Genomic DNA, 22,216 nt, shown 5'->3' with positions numbered 1-22,216 from the left:
CAGTGCCTCTTAACAGAAGCATTTCCATTGAATTCTGGATCCCTGGACTTGTCCAAAGACCAGAGTGCTTTTCTGCCATGCCAAGACTGCAAGCCATGAAGCTTTCTGAGTAATATTCATGGAATAATGTAAGCAAATTATATGCAACTTATTTCATCTGGGTGTTTTTTCCATCCTAAGTTATAGAACATGGTAAGTCGTCTCTATTATTCCCTGAATCATGCAGACAAACCTAATGACTTTTTTGCAACAAAACAGCCAGGGAACACTTTTCAGTGTGAAAATGTGAATGGTGAAATCATATGGAGAGACAAACACCAGCCTCAAGTTCTGGCCCAGGTTTGTTCCCCACGCAGCGAATGCAAACACCCACAGATCACCAAGCACATGAAAGTGTTGGTATTTTTACCTGCTTTAAAAATATCAACAACAACACTGCCATTTCATCCAGGGACAGAATGAATCACTGTTTTTCCCCCCCACACTCTTCAGTAGCCGGTTGAGTGGTTTGTTTTTAGAGCTGCCACAGTCGGAAGCCTGAGATACTGAAGGACAACTCCTGGCGTAATTATTATTCTTTCTCCCTCTCTTGCCCGCAGAGAGCCAGAAGAATAAATCTGGATCATGCCACCAGAGCTTTTCCTGCGTCCCTACACTGCTCTACACACTTGGTTTGCAGAACAGGTCAAGACATCGAATGGGTTAAGCCAGAGAAAATACTTGCAGATACGTTGCCTGTGATTCTGTCAAATTTTATCAGTTTAGGCAGAATTAGACCTGCTCATTCACCGTGTGGAAGGCTCCCAAGAAGCAGCTCTGTGCTGTGAGCTGAGAACCAGAGTGGATGGAGCGGCTGCCTTTGGGGCAAGATTAATTCAACGCCACAGGGCTGGGCGGGCAGAGCTCAGCTGCCAGACACAGCAGAGCATGGCAGAGCTCTCAGAGCTGCTTCCTCCCCCTGCTCACTCATATCCCTCACCCTCCAGGGTCTGGGAGCTGTGCTGATGTTCAGAGACAGCAGGGAGGGAAGGGGTGAGGGCCAAACCTGCAGCATCCACGTGGGAACTCGGGCTCCTCGGGCCCCAAAGCCTTGCCTTCCTTCCCACCACAGCAGCCTGTTGATTCCAGCCTGTACTTAGGGAACAAGCTATTTTTGTACAAAATGTGGGTTTGAATCCTCTCTGAAAGAGAATCAAAGCCAAGCCTACCAACCCCCTTTAAGTGCCTTGGCCACTACAAATTTTTCAGGGAGAGGAACTGCTGCTGCTGAACTCAGTCCTGCTGTTAAAAGCTGAACATGTTCATCTGCTCCTGACGTGTTTTCCTCTGCTCATCTCAGAAACTTCGTTTCCTTCATCTCTCTCTCTCAATACCAGATAGCAATTGATCCCTTAAAGCAATAAACAGACTTCTTTCCTTGTCCATGCCCCAAACTGTGGGGTTAATAATTTAAAGAGATCAGCAGTTTTGTGGCTCGTAGACAACCTGCAGAATGGACCTGGTGGCTGCTCAAATATTTATATTACAGTGGTACCTGAAATTTAGCTCGAGATAAGACCTCAGCACTCCTGGGCTCACATGTGCACATAGCACTTTATCCCTGATGGATCACAGGGAATATAGACAAAGACTCCAGACAAAAAAAAGCAGGTTTCAGAGCACGTGGAGTTCCACCAAGCCAGATGCACCCACGCTGCACAGCTCAGCACACAGCTGGGCACAGCTGGAGGACCTGCCTGCACAGTGGCCCTGGGCACAGCCCTCCATCCTCCACACAGCCAGCAAAGCCAAGGAAATGAAGACCCAGATCCTCAAAAGCATTCAGATGTCTGGCTCCTACAACCTGCCTACATAACCTAAGAGGATGGGGCCTACACAACTTGCTCAGCATCATATGGGAACTGTGTGGGAGTCCAGACTTAACACCAGCTGGCCCAAATTTAGAAAGCAGAGCCTCCTTCTTAGCACAGTGCCCTATAAATACACCTAAGAACAGGAGAGGAGATATACCGGCTCGGACCAAAGGTCCATCCAGCCCACCACCCTCCTGTCTCCATAGCAGCCAAGAGCACTAAGTGGAGAAAGGCACCACGTGTGATACCTGCACCTGCACTCTCCCAGCCTCTTCCACTTGCTGCTTGCTCAGGAACTTCAGAGGCAGCTACTCCTGATTCATCAGCCCTCCACAGGCTCCTCTTGGATGAGTCCTGTTTCTCCTGGAGCCCAGATGATCTTCCAACTCCCCACACCGCTGTATTTCCATCAGGAAAACAACAGCCACAACCACCTTCTCAAAGAAACAGCAAAATGATTCACCAGCTCACGCTGGTCCAGAGCTTTGAAGAGGCAAAACAAGTGCTTGCAGGGAAAGGGCCTTTACTTTTGGGATGCACAGGTTATCTCTATGGACACAGAACCACAGAATATCCTGAGCTGGAAGGGACCCACAAGGATCATCTCCTGGACATGGAGTCAGCAGGTCTCCTGTGTGCCCACCTGAAGCCACACACTTGCTAAGGTGCTTTCTGCAGATACCTTCCCGTGTCTAAAACACAAGCATCTAAATAACCCCGTGAAGAGCAGCCAAAAAGCTCTCAGGAATACGTTTGCATGAGGAAGCCTCCTTACAACACACAAAAAAAAGGCCAAAATACCGCTCCCTGATATAAACTTCACCAGGGAGGGTCTTTAGGGTTACCTGTGGACCACCCCTGCCCGGTGGAGATGTTCCACCGCCAGGATGAGCTGCCGGATGTATTTGCGCGCCTCGTGCTCCTCGAGCCTCTTCTTCTCGTAGATCTTGTGCATCAAGTTGCCCCCAGGGCACAGCTCCATGACAAGGTAGTAGCTGTTTTCGGTCTCCAGGATATCCAGCAGCTGAGCAATGTTTGGGTGGCGGATCATCTGCTGGATCTGCCCTTCCCGTCGCAGGTTCTTGGTGACATAGGTGTCCTTTTTGGCTCTTTTCTTGTCAATGACTTTCACTGCCACCTAAGGGAAAAAAAAACAGGGGGTGGGGGGGGCTGTTAGCAGTCTCATGGGTGATTTATTGCTTTAACCTTGTATGTATGTATGTATAAATAATGAAATTTAAAGGATGTCCATCTCGGCTGACACACCACGGTTTCAAGCACAACTGCACAGGTCAGAGAGAGAGATGTTTTTCCAACCCCACTGACCAGACCTTTCTTTATTTCCTTGTGCAACGACAGTCAAAAATCACAGCAAGGAAACAAGTAACAAAGCAGAGGAAACAATCCCACTATCTACACACAAGCACTTTGCACACCAAACACTAGGCATTTCTTTTAGCTGTTTACTCAGAAAGCCTCCAGGCTGGTGTTTACAGGTTTTAAGTGCCATTTTTAGCTTCTCCTGGCTTTGAATATGCAACTTGAGATGATGTGCTTCCATGACAATTTTCTTAGACTATAGTCAAGCATTAGCTTTGCATGATTAAGCAGGAGAAAAACATACTATGAAAAACAAAATAATTTTGGTAACCACTCTCATGGCACATTTCTTTTTCCCTCTTTTTCTCTCTCTCTCTCTCAAGAGAGCTGGAGAGGGACTTTGGACAAGAGCAAGGGGGAATGGCTTCAGACTGAGAGTGTAAATTCAAATTAGAGATTAGGAAGAAACTCTTCCCTGTGAGGGTGGGGAGGCCCTGGCACAGGTTGCCCAGAGAAGCTGTGGCTGCCCCATCCCTGGTAGTGTCCAAGGGCAGGTTGGAGCAACCTGGTCCAGTGGAAGGTGTTTATAGATAGATATTTATTCATCGAGATTTCTTATTTCAATTGCGTGCTGCAGGTCATCTTCCAGGTCATTTGCACCAGAAAAAAACCCTGAACAGCTTTTGCCAGGCTCAGCAACAAAAGGCACGACAAAATCCTCCTCCTGGGCTCCTCATTTCCTCGGAGCTCTGCCTGTTGTCACCCAAGTGACAGCTGTCTGTTCATCAGGATGAGAGAGGGGAAACACTGCCTGGTATTCCTGCAGGATACTGATTTTTACATGATGTGAAGGAGTCTTGTTTGCACGGGTACAGGTCCAATAAAACAAACAGAAAATGCCACATCTGCCTCCTCAGAGGGAGGCACAAAGATGCTGCACCCAGATCTTTGCTGTCTGCCTGGATTTGGCCTTGGAGGAGTTCCTGCATTACCTTAGCAGTCCTACAATGAGGAGGAATAACAAATATGGGGAAAACTTCAGTTTTATTTACCCTCAACTTAGAGAGAAGCCTCTGGGGCTTGAGTTTTATCTCCAGCTTGCACAACATCCCTCCTCACAGCCAACAGACCAACTACTCCCAGCAAACTCTCCTCCCACCCTGGCCAACTACATCCTGACAACCCACAGCACTGCAGCCTGGTGGGTTTTACCATAGGGAGATAGGTTTGGAATAATTTATCTGGCCTCCTTCCCAGCCTGAGAAAGTGCCAAGCACACATCAAGGACATAACAGCTCCCTCTCTGACTGGCCTTACCTTTATTTTTTCTGCAAGCAAAGCAAAGGGTAAATTAGTGAACATTTTGGTTTTCCTGTCGAGAACAAAAGTCACAAAAAGCACGGTCTGGAAACATGACAACAAAAACAGACCCCAACCCTTTGACGTGAATGCCTTGAATCAAAGTCAAGTTTTATCAGCAGAGGAACTGAAGAGTAAAACTACAGGAATTAGGGCTTCATAGTCTGTCCTAAGAGCCAGAAGCCAATATTGCTGAGCGTGTTATGAGCTGGATACATTTCTGCTATGGAAAGATCACTCTGATGACAAACCCCTGATAAAGAGATAAGGCTGAACACCACACACAGACAACTGCCTGGGTGAAGCTCGGAGCAGCATCAGGACCACAAACACCTGGAAGCCACATTCCTGACTAGTCATATTAAAGAAAGATCATTTAGTCATCAGATAAAACAGCAGGTAAATCAGAGCTCAACTTCACCATTTTTGAAGCCCTCAGGTGGATTCACCAAGGAAACAGGCTTAAATTAGTACATTATTTCATCTAATAAGATGAAACAGAGCACAGAGGCTGGCAAGGGTTATTTTGACAGCAAACCACACAAGTTACTCTGGTGAGGACAGACAATTTCATGGGTTACAGAAACATGAAATACCACACTGTACACTGGCAGCAAACCACCATCTCTGCAAAAATAAATAATATTAAAAAAATATTTTCCACGGGGTACAAAACATGGAATGTTAGCAATATGGAGCAACAACCTGTTATTCATATTGGTAAGTCACCCCCAGTTCATGGATCAAAATAAAGAAAAGGCACATTATGACACATGTCCACATCTGCTGCCCAGGCTGAGCTCAGCTGGTTCAGGGCAACCATCTGAACCCAGAAGACAGAGCCAACTATGTGACTACTTGAGGACCTTTTCACCATCACAAAGAATTAACTTTCTATGCCTTAAGGACAAATTTTCTCCTTGATTTTGACAGACTCTTGGTCAGGCACCCCACCCATCCCAGCTGACAAGCAAAGCTACTTTCAGACTCACCCCGACTCCGAGCTATCTTTCCCCCTTCAAGACTCTCTGCATCAGGTACAAGAGACCCCCCAGCACAGCTAACAAAGGTGGAAACCACAGATTTGTTCCAGTAACAGCTTGATCCAGGGATCAAACTCTGCAGGCAGTTACTCTGGGGCTGACTTAGCTAAATATCCCTGATTTCAAGTTCATCCTGAGTTAGACCGAGGCAATTGAAGACCAAATGTGCCCCGACACATTTAACACACACGGCCTCCTGTGCAGGGTAGATGTGTGTGCATGCACCTGGAAACTTCATTCATGCAGAAGGAAAAAGCATTCAGCAGAGAAAATACTGTAGATGTTGGGTAATCATAAAACAAACACATTCGAGCTCTCACAGCCTACTCAAGACATGCCAGTGATTCAGCTCTGCTCTCCCAAGTTTCAAGTAGGGGCTCTTTGTTTCTGCATCATGCCTATCTCCTGACTCGAATTCTTGGCCAATATTGGCACAGAGATAAAAAAAATAAATGATAAAGCAAGTAATCACTCTGAGTATGTAGCAACAGTGGCTCTTGACATTCAACACTTTGCTTTTCCCTAAACCTCTGCTGTGTAAACAGATAAATGGTTTAAGTTATTCTGTTTTATGAGATACAAAGATGAGTAATAGCCCATATTTTTGGTTCCTGAGTCCTAGAATTACACTGTTGGAATGAATTACTTTCCTGAAGTTTATGGTGTGACACATCATATGAGCAATTGCTGCTTCTCTCGATCGTCGCACTAAAATAGTTCAGGTTGGGCTAAAGCACCCAGAAGTGGAGGTGAGGCAAGTGCAAGCACCACTCCTTCTCCACAGATCCTCTTGGAGAACCAAGCAGCTACATCACCACCAGCAAACACGGGCACGTGTCATCACCCAAACAGAGGCACGTGTTGGACACACACGGGCGGGGGGAGGATTCCTGCCAGCTCTGCTTTGGGAGGGCCTGTGAATCCGCAGCAGAGAGGCGGAGGAGGGTGAAGCTCACTGGCACCAAACTGCACGAAAACACTCTCAGCACGGCCCCGAGGGAAAGCAAGAAGGAACAGTTTAAAGGACCAAACGTTGCCAGGAGAAACCCAGGAGCCTTTGGTTGCTGGATCACTGCTGCACCCTGAGAAAACTCATTTTGCATCCCCTCTGTGAGCACTCGTGCCTTGACACATGGAATTGCCACAAAGCAGGGAAGGTGGCTCACACACACCCCAGGCATGTCCCAGCCTGAGGCTGCTCCCTCAGGCTGCTGCTCAGTCCTACCAAGACAGCTTGTTTCTGTGAGCTGACCCTCCATAAATACTCCTCGGTGCTGGAATTCTGCTTTGAAAGCTCCCATTTTTCAACTTCTGCTGTGCTTCAGTAAGAGATTCAAGGCATGGCGTGCCTGCTGTGTGCTGCTGCTGGGAAACCACATGCTGGGTGCCAGGATGAAGCTGAACACAAAACCAGAATACTGCCGGGGCAGGAGGGGAGATCCAAGCTCACCAACACACAAAACTGGTGGAAGGCCAATTGAATTCCTGTTTTTTTGGTTGGTTGTTCCCTCCCCAAGATGCAAAGAGCTTTATTCAAGCCATTACTGTAAAAACATCAATCCCCCTACCTGACTTTCCCTGGTGAATCTCAATCTTTGCCTTGTTGACACACCATGATTCCACCTGAATCAAACCCCAGTGACAACCCCCTGACCAGCAGTGACTTTGGCACTCGGAGAGCCCAGGGGTGAGTTCAGCCTCGGGTTCCTGGTTTGCCAGGTCTCTGCACAGGCTGTCTCTTGGCCTGTGAGACGCCCCTCAGCACTTGCCTTCCTGTTTGCCAGAAAACAGGTTTTCTCAAGGACCCGTTTGAGGAGCCGAGGCCAAGAGGCCCCGAACAACGCTCACGTCACACGCCTGCGATAACAACCAGAGGAACAGTTTCACAGCAGTGGCCCCAGCTTGGCAAATAATGTTAGAACATGTTTAACTTTGCAGGGAACAGAGGATGGCACGTGACCTCGCAGAGCCAGGGTATGACATCTTGGGGACTTTTAAAGAGCTTTCTCCACTTACCCGACCACTCGGATTGTTTCCTTCTGCAAATTCCCTCCTAAGTCCGACTGAGAAGGAGGCAGTTCCTGCTGGCTGCTGCCAAAGGGAGCTCTGGCTGAATGGAGAGGAAACTGGTTTGAAAAGGAATCCAGCAGGCGCTGTGGGATTTGGCCAGGAGACCACAGAGCACAAGAGAAGGAACTTCGACTGTCGAAAGGAGTATTCAGCTGTTGGAGGGACAACCACCCAGCCTTTTTTTCTGTCTTTTTTTCTCCTTTTTTTTTTCCCCTGCTAGGGTCTATTTTGGCAGACTTGCTGGAGATGGTACCCTGACCATGCCAAGGAAGTTCAGAGCCACAGGCTACAGGGCACAGCTCAGGGGACAAGCAACTGGAAGGCCTGAGATCTGGACTTGTGCACCTAAACCCACAAACTTTTATTGTTCAGTTTAAGCTTTGCCAGGAGAATGAGACAAAGAGCCAGACCACGGAGATATTTTACAGCCATTAGTACTGCAAGACCATCTCCAGTTTTTTGGGTTTTTTTGTGGGTTTTTTTGATGTGCCCAAGAAGGCAATGAATTGAGTTCCTTTTCTCCCTCACTCCCAGTGATAGCTGTCTGGCATCACTTGCAGCTTGCTTTGAATTTACCACTGTTCCCACCACAAAAATCTGAGCTTCGTTTTCAAAACCAGCTGGTGATTTTGGGTGGCCAACTCAAATCATATTACACAGACCTAACTTTGAAGCCTGCACAATTGTCAGCAGTCCCTTCAAGGGCATCTCAAATTTGGGCAACCAACCAGCCAGGCATGTAACAAGTTACTTTTCACAACTGAATCCAAGGGTTGGAAAATGCCAACTTCATTCTCTGGGTAGTGTTTATTCTTTCCTTCAACTGCTACAGCTTAGCAAATTTTACAGTGCAGTAAAGGAACTTATATAGCAAGTTCCAGTATCTTAAGGAACAAAGCAGTAAAGAGAAGGATCATCCAAGCAAATGCACACCAGAACTTGACAAACTGTGCCCTTCAGCAAGGACAGAGAGAAATCACAGCTCTTCCCTCAGGACTGTCAGGCACAGGTGACACAAGACAACATGACAGGAACACAAACTTAACTCTCCCCATGAGACTGAACACATTGAAACCATAAAAAAAGGTAACATGCTCCATGTTAGGCCTTTGCTAAATTACCTTGCAGCCTGTACCACCCAGTTCTGTGAGACTTTTACATCTGCCTTGTCTGCTTGCCACGAATGGAGCAGGGAGACAGAGGCTGAGTTAAACATGTGCACACTATGTGAAAAGGATGCTCAGCAGCTACACAGAGAAGTGTTGAGGTTTTATGTTAAACAAGGAATATAATCTCTTGATATATAAAATATATATAATGTAATAGAATAACATATTATAATATTGTAATATATTATATTGTGAAATAACATAAAATATAATATATATAATAGTTTGATATATAATATTATCACTTGAGTGGCAAGATTCAGTCTTTCATAGATTTGTATCTGCTATTTGCAGGACAGCTGAATATACAGGTTTATTTTGGCATTTGCTCTGATATTTAGTAAAATCAGCAATCAGAAAAGGTAGCACTTCTGTTAAGGTATTCTCTTTTCTTCGGAGCCTCTGACAGTGCAAGCCAAGAGTTTTGGGCTTAGCAATACACAAAACCAGCTGTGGAGACAAGTACAGGATAAATGTCTCAGCAGGCAGAAGGCCACTCTCTCTGCTGGCACACCAGACAGTCAGGAAAGCCTGAAATCAGCCCCTGATGAAACAAACTCTTCCAAACCAGAAAGCAGCTCTGAGTACACTCCCTCACATACTTCAGATCCACGGCAGCCTGAACAGAATGAATCAAATGGCCAGGGGATAAAAAGAACATCTTCCCATTCCCTACAGCCTGAAAATGACAGTATCCAGCAGTGCAGAAAGGTATTCAGGAGCACTTGAGATAAGCAAACGATCATAAATCCTCTTGATGCCACAGCCAACTTAAACATAATCCCTACAACCATAAGCAGGATGTATTCGTTAAAGCAAGAAAAGGTATTAATTACACCTGTCCAAGGCACTGGGGACTATTATTAGATTACTGCATCCAGTTCTGGTACCAGTAATTCCAAAACAATGTTCAAATTTTGGGAAGAGTTATGAAAAGAGTTTCAGAACAGTCTGAGGTCCAGGAACTGTTTGTTGCAGTAGCTGACTGAAGCTCAAAGTATTTAATTAGGAGAATGCCAACGTGAAGTGTCAGGAGGAATCATGCAAACAGACACATCCCGACCTGCCAGTGTCTGTGCCACCTGGAACAGCTGGACCTTTAGAGCTCAGGGACCAGTGGGAGATGGTTTCGGGGCAAGGGGAATGCCACAGTCCTGCTCCCACCCAGCCACCCTGAAAAGAAACCTCCAAACCCCACATTTTTCCCTTGGACCTGCATGTCCAAAGCAGCAGGATTTTGTTCAAGGCACGGATGCCACAGGGTCAGAGCACAGCCTGGGAAGCAGGAATACAGAACAGCCCCATCCCTGGGAAGGTACACATGGCTTGTCTTGAGTGGGTCATGGTGGGGAACTGTCTCGCCTTCGGCAGAAAGAAATCAATTCCAGCAACCCCTCAGTGCTCTCTTGGTCAGCTAATTAATGGGGGAGCTATAACTGCATCCCCGAGGGAGAGGAGCACATTTTTACCTCCCTGGCCTCCAAGGATATCTGCACAAGTCAAGAGAGATTATGCAGAGACTGATGAAAGTAGAGGTGGCAGAAAGCCAGACACAGAGATGCACGAGGATGCACCGAAGAGGTTCCAAAAGAAATACTTAGGAGCTTGTCAAACCAGCCTCCAGGCCAGAGACATCCCCTGCAAGGAGAAAGTGTGTCTCTTGAATCCCTGGACAGATGGGTTTGCCTTGCCACTGACATGGAAAATATCCATCAAGTGTCACTTTGCAGATTCTCAGTGTTTTCCAGAAAAGGGCTTTCTGACCCCCATTCATAAGGTAGGACTGGCATGCCCAGCTCTGCAGAGGAAAACCCTTTGAACTCAAGGTATGATGAGCCAACAGGGAAGACATTCTTCAGGGCCTGTCACACAGGCACATGGAAAGCAGATGGAAAACCCCTTCAGACCAGCAAGGTCTTCACCTCACATCCATGGAAATCCATGGCTACTCACAACCACTCCTGGAGGTGGCCAGTGTGGCAACTGCTGGGAACAGGAGGCTCGCTCCACCCAGTGGGACAACTGCTGGGAAGGGGAGGTCCCTTCCACCCAGATGTGTCCCTAACAGGCTGTTGGGGCAAGAGGCAGCCACGGGAGCTGAGGCTTGGAAGGGCACAGACGATGCAAGCGAACCGTGTCCCATCCAGCTGCTTCTGATAAACCACAACTTGCCTTCCCAAGGCTGAAAACTTCTCCTGTCACAGGGAGACGGATGAAGATCTCAGGTTACAAGTGGGGAAGCAGAAGCAGAGGACTGATACCCAATGACACTGCTCCAGCACCAATCCCTACAGGAGAAACCTGGCAGCTAACGCGGCTTCCCGTTTTCCTGATCAGGGACTGGGGATGTGTTTCATATTAAACAGCCCCTGTTTCACATTTTAGTGATCTAATGTAGAACTGGACTTATGGAAGGCTAAGTGTCCCTGATTTAATACCAACAGCAGCTTTCTGGCTTTAAGGAAGAGAAAAACCAACAGCCAGAAACCCCAGAGCCACTGCTTTTGAGGCTCAGGTAATACCCTCCTTTGTAGTGATTTAAAACACAGCAGATGAAACATTTACAACTGCTGGGAGCCAAGGAAAACGTGTCTCCAATGAAGTTTTTATATATATATATATATATAAATATATATATAAATAATATGTTCTCTCCCTCAGCTCTGTGGACATTATTCACAGAAAATAAATTTATTCTCTGAAAAAAATGTTTCCATGACAATCTTCCACAACAGACAGAGAGCAAAGGAACTTTATTTTATATAACTTAGCTTTTTTTAGTTCTCTTTGTTGCAGTGATTCTCTCACTGTGCCAGTAGCTCTGATCCTGCAAATGAGAAGAAGCCACACCAGGTGTAGCATCAAAGGTGTCTGACCCCAGAGCTCAGCAGGGCAAAGCACTGACAGCAAAGGGGACTTTGGTCAGGGCAGCACCAGCTTCCTGTTAATTTTTTGCAGGTGGTTTCCCTGGGGGACCACGGAAACTCCTCCCAGGGTCTTTCCATGAAGGTGAGGTTTGATCCTGTTCTCTGACAGCACCGAGCACAGATCAGCACACAGGTTTTGCAGGGATTCACTGCACCAGCTTAGAAAGGGGGACCTCTGTTGCAGTGTGGGCCCCAGAGCTGTGTTTGTGATGTTGGCCTCTCCCTTACTCCAGAAGAGCCATCCTGTCTCTCTCCATCATCATGACCTCCATCAGCTCACCAAAACCACCCACAGCACCAGGTTCATACCCTCAAGGAGATCAGAGAACCCAGTGGAGAAACACAGCAGGACCTGTTTTAGAGCCACAGATCTGGGAGGTTTGGGTTCTTTTGCTCTTTAGCTTACCAGAAAATAATGGCTGAGCCAATGTGGAGCTGAAGGAAGGCAAAGTGCAGCAGCCCTGCAAGCAGAACAGCACTGCCAGGATGGCCTGAGCCCAGCCAGTTCACTTTGGTGCAGTTGTATCCTGTGCTGCCAGGTGAGCACCAACACTGCAATCCACCTAATTCAGCTTCTGGCTGGTATCTCCCCAGTTCCTGGCTTTGGACAGCTTTAGATGCTTCCCCATAACCTTGAAGAACAGCGCAGTCAGCACATAAACTCTCATCTCATTTTTATGCCACTGTTCATACAACACAACAGCTTGGGTTTGAGGCAGACTGCTACACTTCAGTCACCAGAAGGTTTGTCACACCATCTCACGACTGCTTCCCTGCTGGGGTTATATCCTTGTGAAGAGCAAGTGCTGCTCATTAATACCCTGCATCTTCCCCACTGCAGGCAAACAAACAGCTCAGGAGGGCAGAGGGGCACAGACGTGCTGCATCTGCCGAAACCAAGAGGCCGCAGTGGCATTCTCCTGGTCACTGGTGTGAGAGGAGACACTGCAATCCTTAATTACCAGGACATTTATGGGTAACACATGCCTACAAGAACAGGCATACAGCTTTACATATCATTAAACACGGTAAAAATACAAAACTTGCAAGAACAAACACACGGACCCAGATGGAAGAACCACACCTGGTATCAATTCAACCTAAACACTCCTTCCACCCTGCATATGCCACTGAAGCTGGGAGTCTGTAGGAAAAGAAGCATATTGCTGACACACACTGTTACCAACATCCTTAAAACTGCTGAATGTAGACTTGAAAGCAGATTATCTCAAGAGGATAAGGAACTGCCACATGTGCATCCATTCAGCTCATCCCAGAACAAGTTGCAAGCCACAGCTGGAAAACATTAAGGCAATCTTCCTGGAAGCCAGACTGCATTAATGAACAGGCTCTCTGGCCTTCCCAAGCTCATTCCTGCTTACACCCAGTGTGCAACACAGGACAGGACGGGGGAAGAGTGTGGCTTTATAACCAGTGAATTGGTTATTCTCCAGGTGAACCATGAGCAGTTGAACTGAGCAGGTGGGAGCACGCCAGCAGTTTGGCTTCACTCTGCCTTATGCCAAACTCCTGCAAGCTCCATAACTTCTCAGGGAATGCTAAGCTGACACAGCAACCTATCTCCTGGTCCCACTCCCAGACGAGTCCTTAGTGCTGCCATTGCAACCATGACTCTCCAAATCATTTCCTGGAGCATCATATGTTCACAACATATGTGTAGGTTCAGTACAAATCATGTATCTGCACACACAGACACAAACCTCTGGGAAAAGAACAGTGCCAAAGCTGTGAGAGCAAATGCTGGGCAGCAAGAAAATGGCAAAATTCAGGCTGCAAGAAACACCCTCCTTTTCTTTCCTCGGTGTGTGTAATTAAGAGTGGCACAGCATCCAGGTGCAACAGTTGGCAGCTGTTAATGAAGGTGAACAGCATTCTGGGAAAAAGCCACCCTGTGGATTTGCACAGCTTTTCAAAACAGGATTTTTTTTTTTGTTTGTTTGATAGAGGTAAATATTTGAAAGTATGTAGAGAAACAGGTAAGGAGAGAACTACTAACTAAACATTTAAGAGTGACAGAACAAACACAGCCAGGAAACTGATGTACAAGTATCACTGGGCGAAGAACATAAATAACAGATCAAATTTCAAATTAAAATCCTGCAGCTTCACCCTCAGAGCCCCTGAAAACAATGAAGGAATTCCAGGTCTCTCTGTTTTACCTGCAACCCCACAATATCTGTGGGAGAAAAAAAAAGGAAAGGCTCGAAGTGAAAGACCAGCAGGCACCTTAGAAACTCAACTTTTGTTTGCAATGAAGTGACTTGGGGGTTGAAAGGGACACCACACACACATAACAGGGCCCCCAAAACTCAGATCTCTGACAAAGGTAAAAAAACCTAGAACTGTACATGAGTCTGTACCCATTTTCCCAGGTTTTAAGCCAGGACTACTGCTGGATTTTGGGATACACACAGGGCTGACAGCCCCAGCCCAGAAGCCCTTAATAGGAAGCCCCCACCAGAGTTGGTTTCCCCTATGCCCCCAAGGGAAGAAGGGTTACCCAGGGCATCAGCAGGGCAACATCTCCCCTACCAACACACCCAAAGGCCTTTGGCAGCCAAGTCTCCATTCCCTGAAGTCCCAGTGAATTTATCAAGGCAAAATTAACACTGTGACGAAAAGAGGCATTTCCAGCTCTCTGCAGGGAGGCTGCTCTGCCCACCCACCCACCCCAGCTCCTCCAGGGGGCCCAAACACACCTCTTCTTTTTATTTTTGCTTCGCTTTTTAATACAGGAACACATTCTGAATGCAAACGCTTCTGTGAAAAGGCCACTTTTAATATTAATTGCTTTGCCTTCATAGAAGAAACTGGTAAAATTGTATTTTTAGCCACTGCTTCCCACTGTTGCAGAAAGCCACTTGATTAACTGTGACTAAAAATGTACCTTGTTCCAGCTTAACAATAGTGCTAAAAAAAGTGATAAACAAAGCTTTCGGTGGATGAGAAATCAAACGATCCAATTCGCCTCAGGGACTCTTTTTTTCTAGTGCCAAAGATTACACCAAAAAGGGAGTTGAGTATAATCTTGGCTCGGGTTTGTTTACAGGAACTTGGGCTCAATATATTGTCAATAGATTGTCACTCCGCAGTGCTGCACAGCTATTGGGATCCACAGGAAATAACATAATAGATAATACAATTACTCATTCTGCTGACAGACCCCCCCCTCACCCCACCACAGGGATGGCAGCATACTCTCAGCTGCCTAAGAGTGCAAAAAATCAGTATACTGCGATATCTGCCTTTGCCTGATTCCCTCTGTCCAGTGACTGACCCTCCTGAGCCATCAGCAGAAGGCTTGGAACAATCCAAGGGCATATTGCGCACAGGCTCCCAAAGTTACCCGAATACAGCTCACTCAGCAGGGCTCCAGAGCCACAATTTAAAGCTAAATTGGCTTGCTCTTCGCAGAGGAACGATGTTTCCTTAGGATTAGCAATAAAGACTGCCTGAGCCAAGCTGACAAATCAGCCCTTTACCCCAAAATGTCAGATTATAGGCTGCGATATTCTATTCAAAAGCCATGGAAAGAGTAATCTGTTCAACATTCCCGTGTGCTCAGCTAAAGTACACTTAATTGCATCAGTTCTGCAAGCCCAGAAAATAATAACATGCCTGGCACTGTGGCAGCACAAACCACAAGCAGCACTGGGAGGGACGTGCTTTAAAGCCCACTGATAAAAACCTTCACGGGGAAGGTTTAAACATCTCACCTCAGCTCACCCCCCTGAGCTTGCGGGAGCTGCTGAGTCCCGTCCCACACAGGTCACTCAAAGGGCATCATCCATCAGCTGCCCCGCTAAAGCAACCAGCGTTTGGCCCACAGAATGTACCGTCCCATGCTCTCTCCAGGACCCTTTTAGCTTCTAGTAATGTCAGGGTGAGGTAATGGCAGATTTTTGGCACCCACCCCACGCTGCCTCGACTCTGTACAATGCATTGTGTCAGTGCAGTGGATCCAAGCCTAGCTGGGGACTCATTAATCCACGGATTTCATTCCTAAACACACCATTTTCTGAAACAACAATGCACATTAACTCCTGTGGAGTTGCTAAAGTCTGCTGCAAATCAAAACCTGTTTGGGCTCCCCTCGCTAAAGTCAGACATTTCAGTGACCATAAGGGCCCAGGCTCTGCCAGAACAGCTACCAGACATCAGCAGTAAGACTCTACTTCACATTCTTAGGGCAATTTTATTGAATTTAGGCAATGTCCTTGGCTCAACAGTGGCTTTACAAGGTAAAAAAATCAGATGTCGATTGGTTCTTTTTTTTCCCCTTTCAAAACACATGCAGGCACTAATCCTGGAATAACAGGCTCATAAAGCATCAGCTTAGAAAAATGCAGCGATCCCACTGATCCAGGGAGCTGTCGGCGGGACACGGCTGTGCTTCCACCCTCTGCTGTGCTGAACTCCACTTGGGAGAGCAGTGAGTGCACACTCCTGCTGATCAACTTTCCCTCAGCAAGCGACTGGGAGACTGCACACAGCCAACTTGTGACTCAGGGTATGGAATGGGGGACAGCACCAGCCCTTATGGAGTGATATTCCCAGCCTCGGGAGGAGCAAGGGGGGGATTTTCCCTCCTGGTACAACACAAATTTAGGGATGGAGGGATGACAGAACTGTCACCTGCAGCTGCTGCTGCCATGTTTCAGACAGCTCCCTTAACTCCAGGCTGACTCCAGTCACCTGACGTCTGGAGGAGGAGGTGTCTGTGCTGAGCATCTCTGTCACTCGGGCTCCGACCTGGCACTGTCAGACCCATCTCCCCAGCACCCTGGCTGCTTTACACTGAGATTTCTCAGAGACCACAAACACAGCTTAGTAATGGATGTGGCCCTGCATGTAGCAGGATGCTATGCTGGAGATAAAACATTCCTTATGTACAAGGTCCTGTTCCCACAGAACCTGCTGCCGACAGACAGTCCCCACTCTCACACCGCCTGGCACTTTTGCTCCCAATCCCATTCCTACACCCTTCCAGTCCCAACCTCCTCTCCTTCCAGCAGGAAGGAGCCCGGGTGAGCAGATGTTTTCCCTCTCTCCCCCCTCTCCCAGGCAGAGCCCCATCGCCTGTGGTGGGCTCCATGTGGGCAGAGCTGCCAGCAGCTGCAAGGCAGAGCCAGTCTGGGCACGTTTCAGCTGCCTTTTGCTGGGGGCAACTTGGAAGCTCGGCACAGGAACATGCCCAGGAGAGCCCAATGTCCATCAGGGGCGAAATCCCCATGTGGGATGGAAAGCATTCACCCCTCCACTGAGAGGGAGGATCATCACTGAGGGAGGACCTCACCCCAAGCAAATCATTGATAACCCTTATCTCCTACCCATTATCTCAAATTAAATTTTCTGGGAAGACGGACCTTTGATTAGTGAATTTGAAACTATGTGAGTGATCTTTCACCCACTGACAGCAAGAGCTCCCTTTGATGCTCAGGTCAGACACAGCTCTGGGATCATCCTGCCTGTCCAGAGATGGACACAGCAGCTCAGCAGGAAGGAAGCATGACTCGTCTGAGTTTCTGCTTGTCACTTTGTCACAGTGTGTGTTATTCAAGAGATGGAAGGCAAAAAAAACCCCAACCCTAGCAGCAGGCCCGGGAGCTGAGACAGAGGGGCGTGTGGTGGGTCTTTTTATTTTTTCCCCTCTTAACAGACTGAGATAAATGTAGCAATCCCAAAACGTGGAGGTGGGGAGGACATGTGTGTGCATGTGCCTTTTATCAACTGGCGGATCATTGGATGTTTCTGTTGCCAAGGAGAAGCACACACTTGGTAACAGAGGACAGCAACATTTTTTTTTTTTTTGCATTTCTATATGATAACATTCACCAACCTTATCATTTTTCTCAAGATGAGATTCAGAGCTCTATATTAATTCCCACTCCGTGACAAATTTACTGGAATGAAAAAAGAAAAGAAGAAGGCAATAACTACCCAAGAATACAAGAATGCAATCGCCAAGGTGCAATCTTGGCAGCAACACAGTGCCAGGGCTGCTGGAGCTGGAGGGAGTTACATGTGCACAGCCCCACTGGTCCAGGGAGCTTTCAGTAACAACCTGCTTTGGGGACAGGACACTGTCGTCTGTTCAGGGGCTGATAGAGGAGAAGCAGCATTCAATAGCTCACAGAATCACTGAGGCTGGAAAAGCCCTCCGAGGTCACTGAGTCCAGCCTGTGCCCGATTCCCACCTTGTCCCCCAGCCCAGAGCACTGAGTGCCACATCCAGTCATTGCTTGGACACCTCCAGGGATGGGGACTCCAAACCTCCCTGGGCAGTCCTGCCAATGTTTAACAACCCTTTCCATTCCTCCTGATGTCCAACCTGGACCTCCCTGGCACAACTTGAGGTTATGTCCTCTCATCTTCATTTGTTCCCTGGGAGAAGAGTTTGCCTCCCATTTCACTAAAAACTCCTGTCAGGGAGTTGCAGAGAGCAAGAAGGTTCCCCCTGAGCCTCCCTTCCTCCAGGCTGAGCCCCTCCAGGTGCTCCTACAGGACTTACAAGTTGTGCTGCTAAAGAAGAGCAGCACAACTCTTCACGAGGGGACCCCGGGGGGCTTGTCCTTGCTCTGTTTACTGCCCAGCCAAGCTCCTTCTACTCCTTATAACGCTGCGACACGTCCTGACTGATGGGCAAAACCCTCCATGGAAGGGCTCTGTATAACAAACTAAACGCGGAGACTCTGAGCAGACTTTTCTAACCAGCACTCCGGGAAAAACCCATCCGGGGTGCATCCCATCGTCAGAGAGGTTTGCCGTGCATTGTGCCAGCAACTTGCGACGGCCAGACCGTGCCCCCTCCTGCGGGCACCGCAGCATCTCCCATCGCCCCGGTGCCCGACGAGCACCCGTGTGCATGTACCCACACGTGACATGTCGCGACTAAACTAAACACAGCGACGGGTCCTCAGCAGCACGAGCCTCACCACGGAAAACACATTTCTCACCCAAAAAAACCCAACCCCAAAACCAAACCAAACAAAAAAAAAAAAAAACTAAACAAGCGAGGGGGGGGGCTGTGGGGGGGGGAGAAGAAGATAAAATTAAAATTTAAAAATTAAAAAAGAAATAAAAAAAAGGAAGACGGGTCAAGGCAAGCGAAGTATTATTCCAAGGGGAAGGCGAGGTTGCAGGCGCGGGGGGAAGCGCCGGTTCCCGCCGGCAGCGGGAAGTTAGGGGACGGCGCCAAGGGGAGCTCCGGGGGGGCTCCTCCATCCTCCGAGGGCTCCTCCAACCTCCTCCCGGGGGGCTCACCCTCCAAGGAAGCTCCTCCATCCTCCGGAGGGGTCCCTCCGTCCTCCGGGGGCTTACCTTCGGAGAAAGCTCCTCTATTCTCCCAGGGGTGCTCCTCCATCCTCCGGGGGTTCTCCTCCTTCCCAGGGGGCTCCTCCGTGCTCCCCAGGGAGCTCACTGTCCCGGGGGGGGCTCATCCATCCCCCCGGCCGGCAGGGACCCAGCACCCCCACTCCCATCCCCTTCCCCCCCGCCCCCAGCATCGCCCCGGAGGGTCTCCCGGGAGGGCGCGGTACCTTCTCTCCGGTGAGCACATGCAGCCCCTCGCGGACCTTGGCGAAGGATCCCTCGCCCAGCTTCCTGCCGATCAGGTAGTTGCCGACCCTCTTGGTGTGCTGGAAGTCGCGGAGCCGCTCCCGGGGCGCCGCCGCGCTCAGCCAGGCGGCCAGGAAGGAGCCCCCGTCCGCCGCCGCCCGCCGCCCCTCCGCGCCCGCCGCCACCGCCGCCGGCTCGCCCAGGAGCCCATCGCCCGCCGCCGCCGGCATGCCCGGCTCTGTCCCTTGTCCCCCGGCCCCTTCCCCTGCCGCTGCCCCCGGCCCGCGGGGCGGTCACCCGAGTTGCTCCGGGCAGAGCGGCGGAGGCTCCGGCGGAGGGGCTGAGGTGCCCCGGGCTGAGACTGCTGCTGCGGCTGCCGCCCCTCCCTCCTTCCCTCCGTCCTCCCTCCGTCCGTCCGTCCCTCCTCCTTCTCCTGCTGCTGCTGCCCCGCTGCCCGCGTGGAGGAGGGACCGGGAAAAGGAGAGGGAGGGACCGGCGGAGGGAGGGAGGGAGGGGAAAGGGTCTCTCATTCAGTTTGAATTTTGAGGTAATTTAATGCGCTCGCACGCGGCGGGAGCAGCTGCGACCCAGACCCGGCGCATCTGGGTGTTTGCAAACCCGGCTGCCCCCTCCTCCCCGCCCGCCCCCGGCATCCCAGCGCGGGGCTGCGGAGCATCGCTCTCCCGGGAATTAACCCGGGGCTCCCCGCCCCCAGGAATTAACTCGGGGCTTCCCGCCCCCGGGCACGGCCGTGGTTTCGCTCTGCATGTGGCTCTGCTGCCCGGGAGTATCTTTTGTGTTGCTTTTCCCCACCTCCCTTCCCCGAGCACGTCCGAGTCCTCCTCGGGGAAAGGCGCAACCGCTCCCGCTGCTCCGGCGGCTCCGCTCCGCGTCCTCCCCGCCCGCTTCTCCATCTCCTCCCTCCTGGCTCTCAGCTCCTCTCTCCCGCCGCTGGCTTCGTCTTCCTTCTCCTGTCCTGCAGAGCCGGGATCCCGGCTGAGCACCCCACCCCATCCCGCAGCCTGCATCCCCCAAATGCTCCCCCCGGCAGCGAGGAGGCGACCTGGGCTCCCATCCGCGTCCATGGGACTGTCCTTTCCCGACCGATCTTCCCACCTCGTGGGGAGGGAGAAGGAACGAGTACATTGCCATTGTCACCTCGCAGCCCCGTCCCACCCAGCTGGAGGCTGCACTGGCAAACGGCAGCGGAGGAGAGCAAGGATGGGGGATAATCCATGTGTTCAAGTTTTGCCCGCGTGTAGTTGCGTTAGGGAATACTTTGTAATAAAAAAGGAGCCAGGTGCACCCTTAGCAGATGTGAGCTGTGTCAGCAAAACCTTCCCTCGAGACCCAGCTGTACCTGACACCAGCCGGCCTAGGGCTGTGCTCCCATCCCACCCCAGGCAGAGCCGCTGTTCCCACCAGAGGGCTGGCAAACACACTTCTCTCTGCTTTTTAAGCTCTTCTTTGACTCCCTTAGTTTCCCACTAGCCCCTCCAAAATGTACTCCTGGTGGCTAAATACAGCGTGGTTCCAAGGCTGAGAACCCTGGGACTGGCTCCACACCACCGCGCTCAGTGAAATATATGTTTTCAGACGAACTTTCAGACAAAACAGAAATCCAACACTGCTCCAGTAGGCAGAAACTGGAGAAGGGAAAGCTTCAAAGCCCATAAATAATAGTTTGGATTGAAAATTTCCACTCATTGCATGCACTGGATTCACTTACAAGTATTACAGCACACAGCCACCTAAGACAAGAGTGTGCATGTCCTCTGACCAAACACTATCCCAGGAGCAGTTTGGTCCCCTGTGGGAAGGTGCGGGGACACAGGACCATGTCCCACTGCCTGAACTGATGGAACTGGGATGACTTTGGCATGACACATCCCTAAGAGCTAAACTGGAGCTGCCTCCCTTCCCTTCCCCTGTGCGATGCCATGACAGCGTGGTTGTGCTGCTGTGCTATGAACGGGGGCTGGGAGGGAACCCAGAATGTTTAAAAGTGCCATGAAGTTTAGGACAAGTCCCCTCCTGACCTGGCCACCAGAGAAATTGCAGTGTAAGCACACGGTGAGGCAGTGCAGGTGACCTGGTACCTCCCTGTGGCACGCAGATCTCACCCTCAGACAAACCGCCACGGTCATCAGGCCTTCCTGAGTCAACTGGGACTGGTAAATCTGGTTCCAACTAGTCCAAATGGTCCTGGAGAGAACTGGACTGAGGTTTCCTAAATCGAAGCTGAAGTGGGAAGGTTCCAGGAGTGTCCCTGTGTTTGCAGGGAAGGTGACCCAGCCCATGCACAGCTCAGGAAAGTGGCAAGGCAGGATCATTCCGTGGTCAGTCTGGTCTGTGCCACGGATTCTCCAGTCAGTGTGACATATATGAGGGGTCTAACAACATTGCTGTATGGGAATGAGGGAAAAAAGGGGGTAAACCCCCCCCTCTGTTCTGCAGATAGTTATATTGGAAGAGTAAAAAGTACATATTGTTTTCAAGTTGGAAAGAGGCTGCATCCTGTCATACTGAAATATATGACTGTGCTGAGGGGGTTTGGAACTGGACCCTTCCCCTGCCCAAAGGAACATTCCTTCAGAGAGACAGGCAGGCAGAGCTCTCTGCCTTTGTTTGGGCTCACAGCTCCTACTCCCCTGACAGAAACACGGGTTTGGCCACTGCGAGGATTAAACAGATGTTAATGGTATGTTTTCCAGTCCAACACCTGAAAATCAGCCTCTTTTAAAAATAAAACTGGCAAGAAACATCCATTGCAGCAAACATTATGAGAGTTCTGAAAGAACCCAGTCAATTTTATTTTTAATTGACTCAACTTGAGGACTTAATGAGTTGACAGTATCCTTTTACCCGCCCTAGACCACTGCCTTCTCACGATTTCT

At 49.5% G+C, this 22,216-nt stretch overlaps 1 protein-coding gene across 3 annotated transcripts in view; it reads right to left on the bottom strand.

The window, feature by feature from the left end:
* Nucleotides 1-20,348, bottom strand: part of HUNK (hormonally up-regulated Neu-associated kinase) — a 46,453-nt gene extending 26,105 nt beyond the window's left edge. The window contains exons 1-2 of one of the 3 annotated variants that reach the window (XM_064643915.1): nt 20,133-20,348; nt 2,699-2,991 (exon numbers count right to left, since the gene is read on the bottom strand). In XM_064643915.1, the coding sequence (XP_064499985.1) occupies nt 2,699-2,991; nt 20,133-20,333 (494 nt within the window). In that variant the 5' untranslated portion in view covers nt 20,334-20,348. Of the gene's footprint in view, nt 1-2,698; nt 2,992-19,300; nt 19,863-20,132 lie in introns of those variants that run through there. The other 2 variants (XM_064643914.1, XM_064643916.1) reach the window with 2 other exon arrangements.
* Between the last annotated feature and the right edge of the window lie 1,868 nt (nt 20,349-22,216).

The sequence above is a fragment of the Pseudopipra pipra genome, chromosome 2 (assembly GCF_036250125.1).
Source record: "Pseudopipra pipra isolate bDixPip1 chromosome 2, bDixPip1.hap1, whole genome shotgun sequence".
Classification (NCBI taxonomy): Eukaryota; Metazoa; Chordata; class Aves; order Passeriformes; family Pipridae; genus Pseudopipra; species Pseudopipra pipra.
Note: the sequence above shows the minus strand (reverse complement) of the source record. Positions and strands in the feature narration are given on the sequence as shown.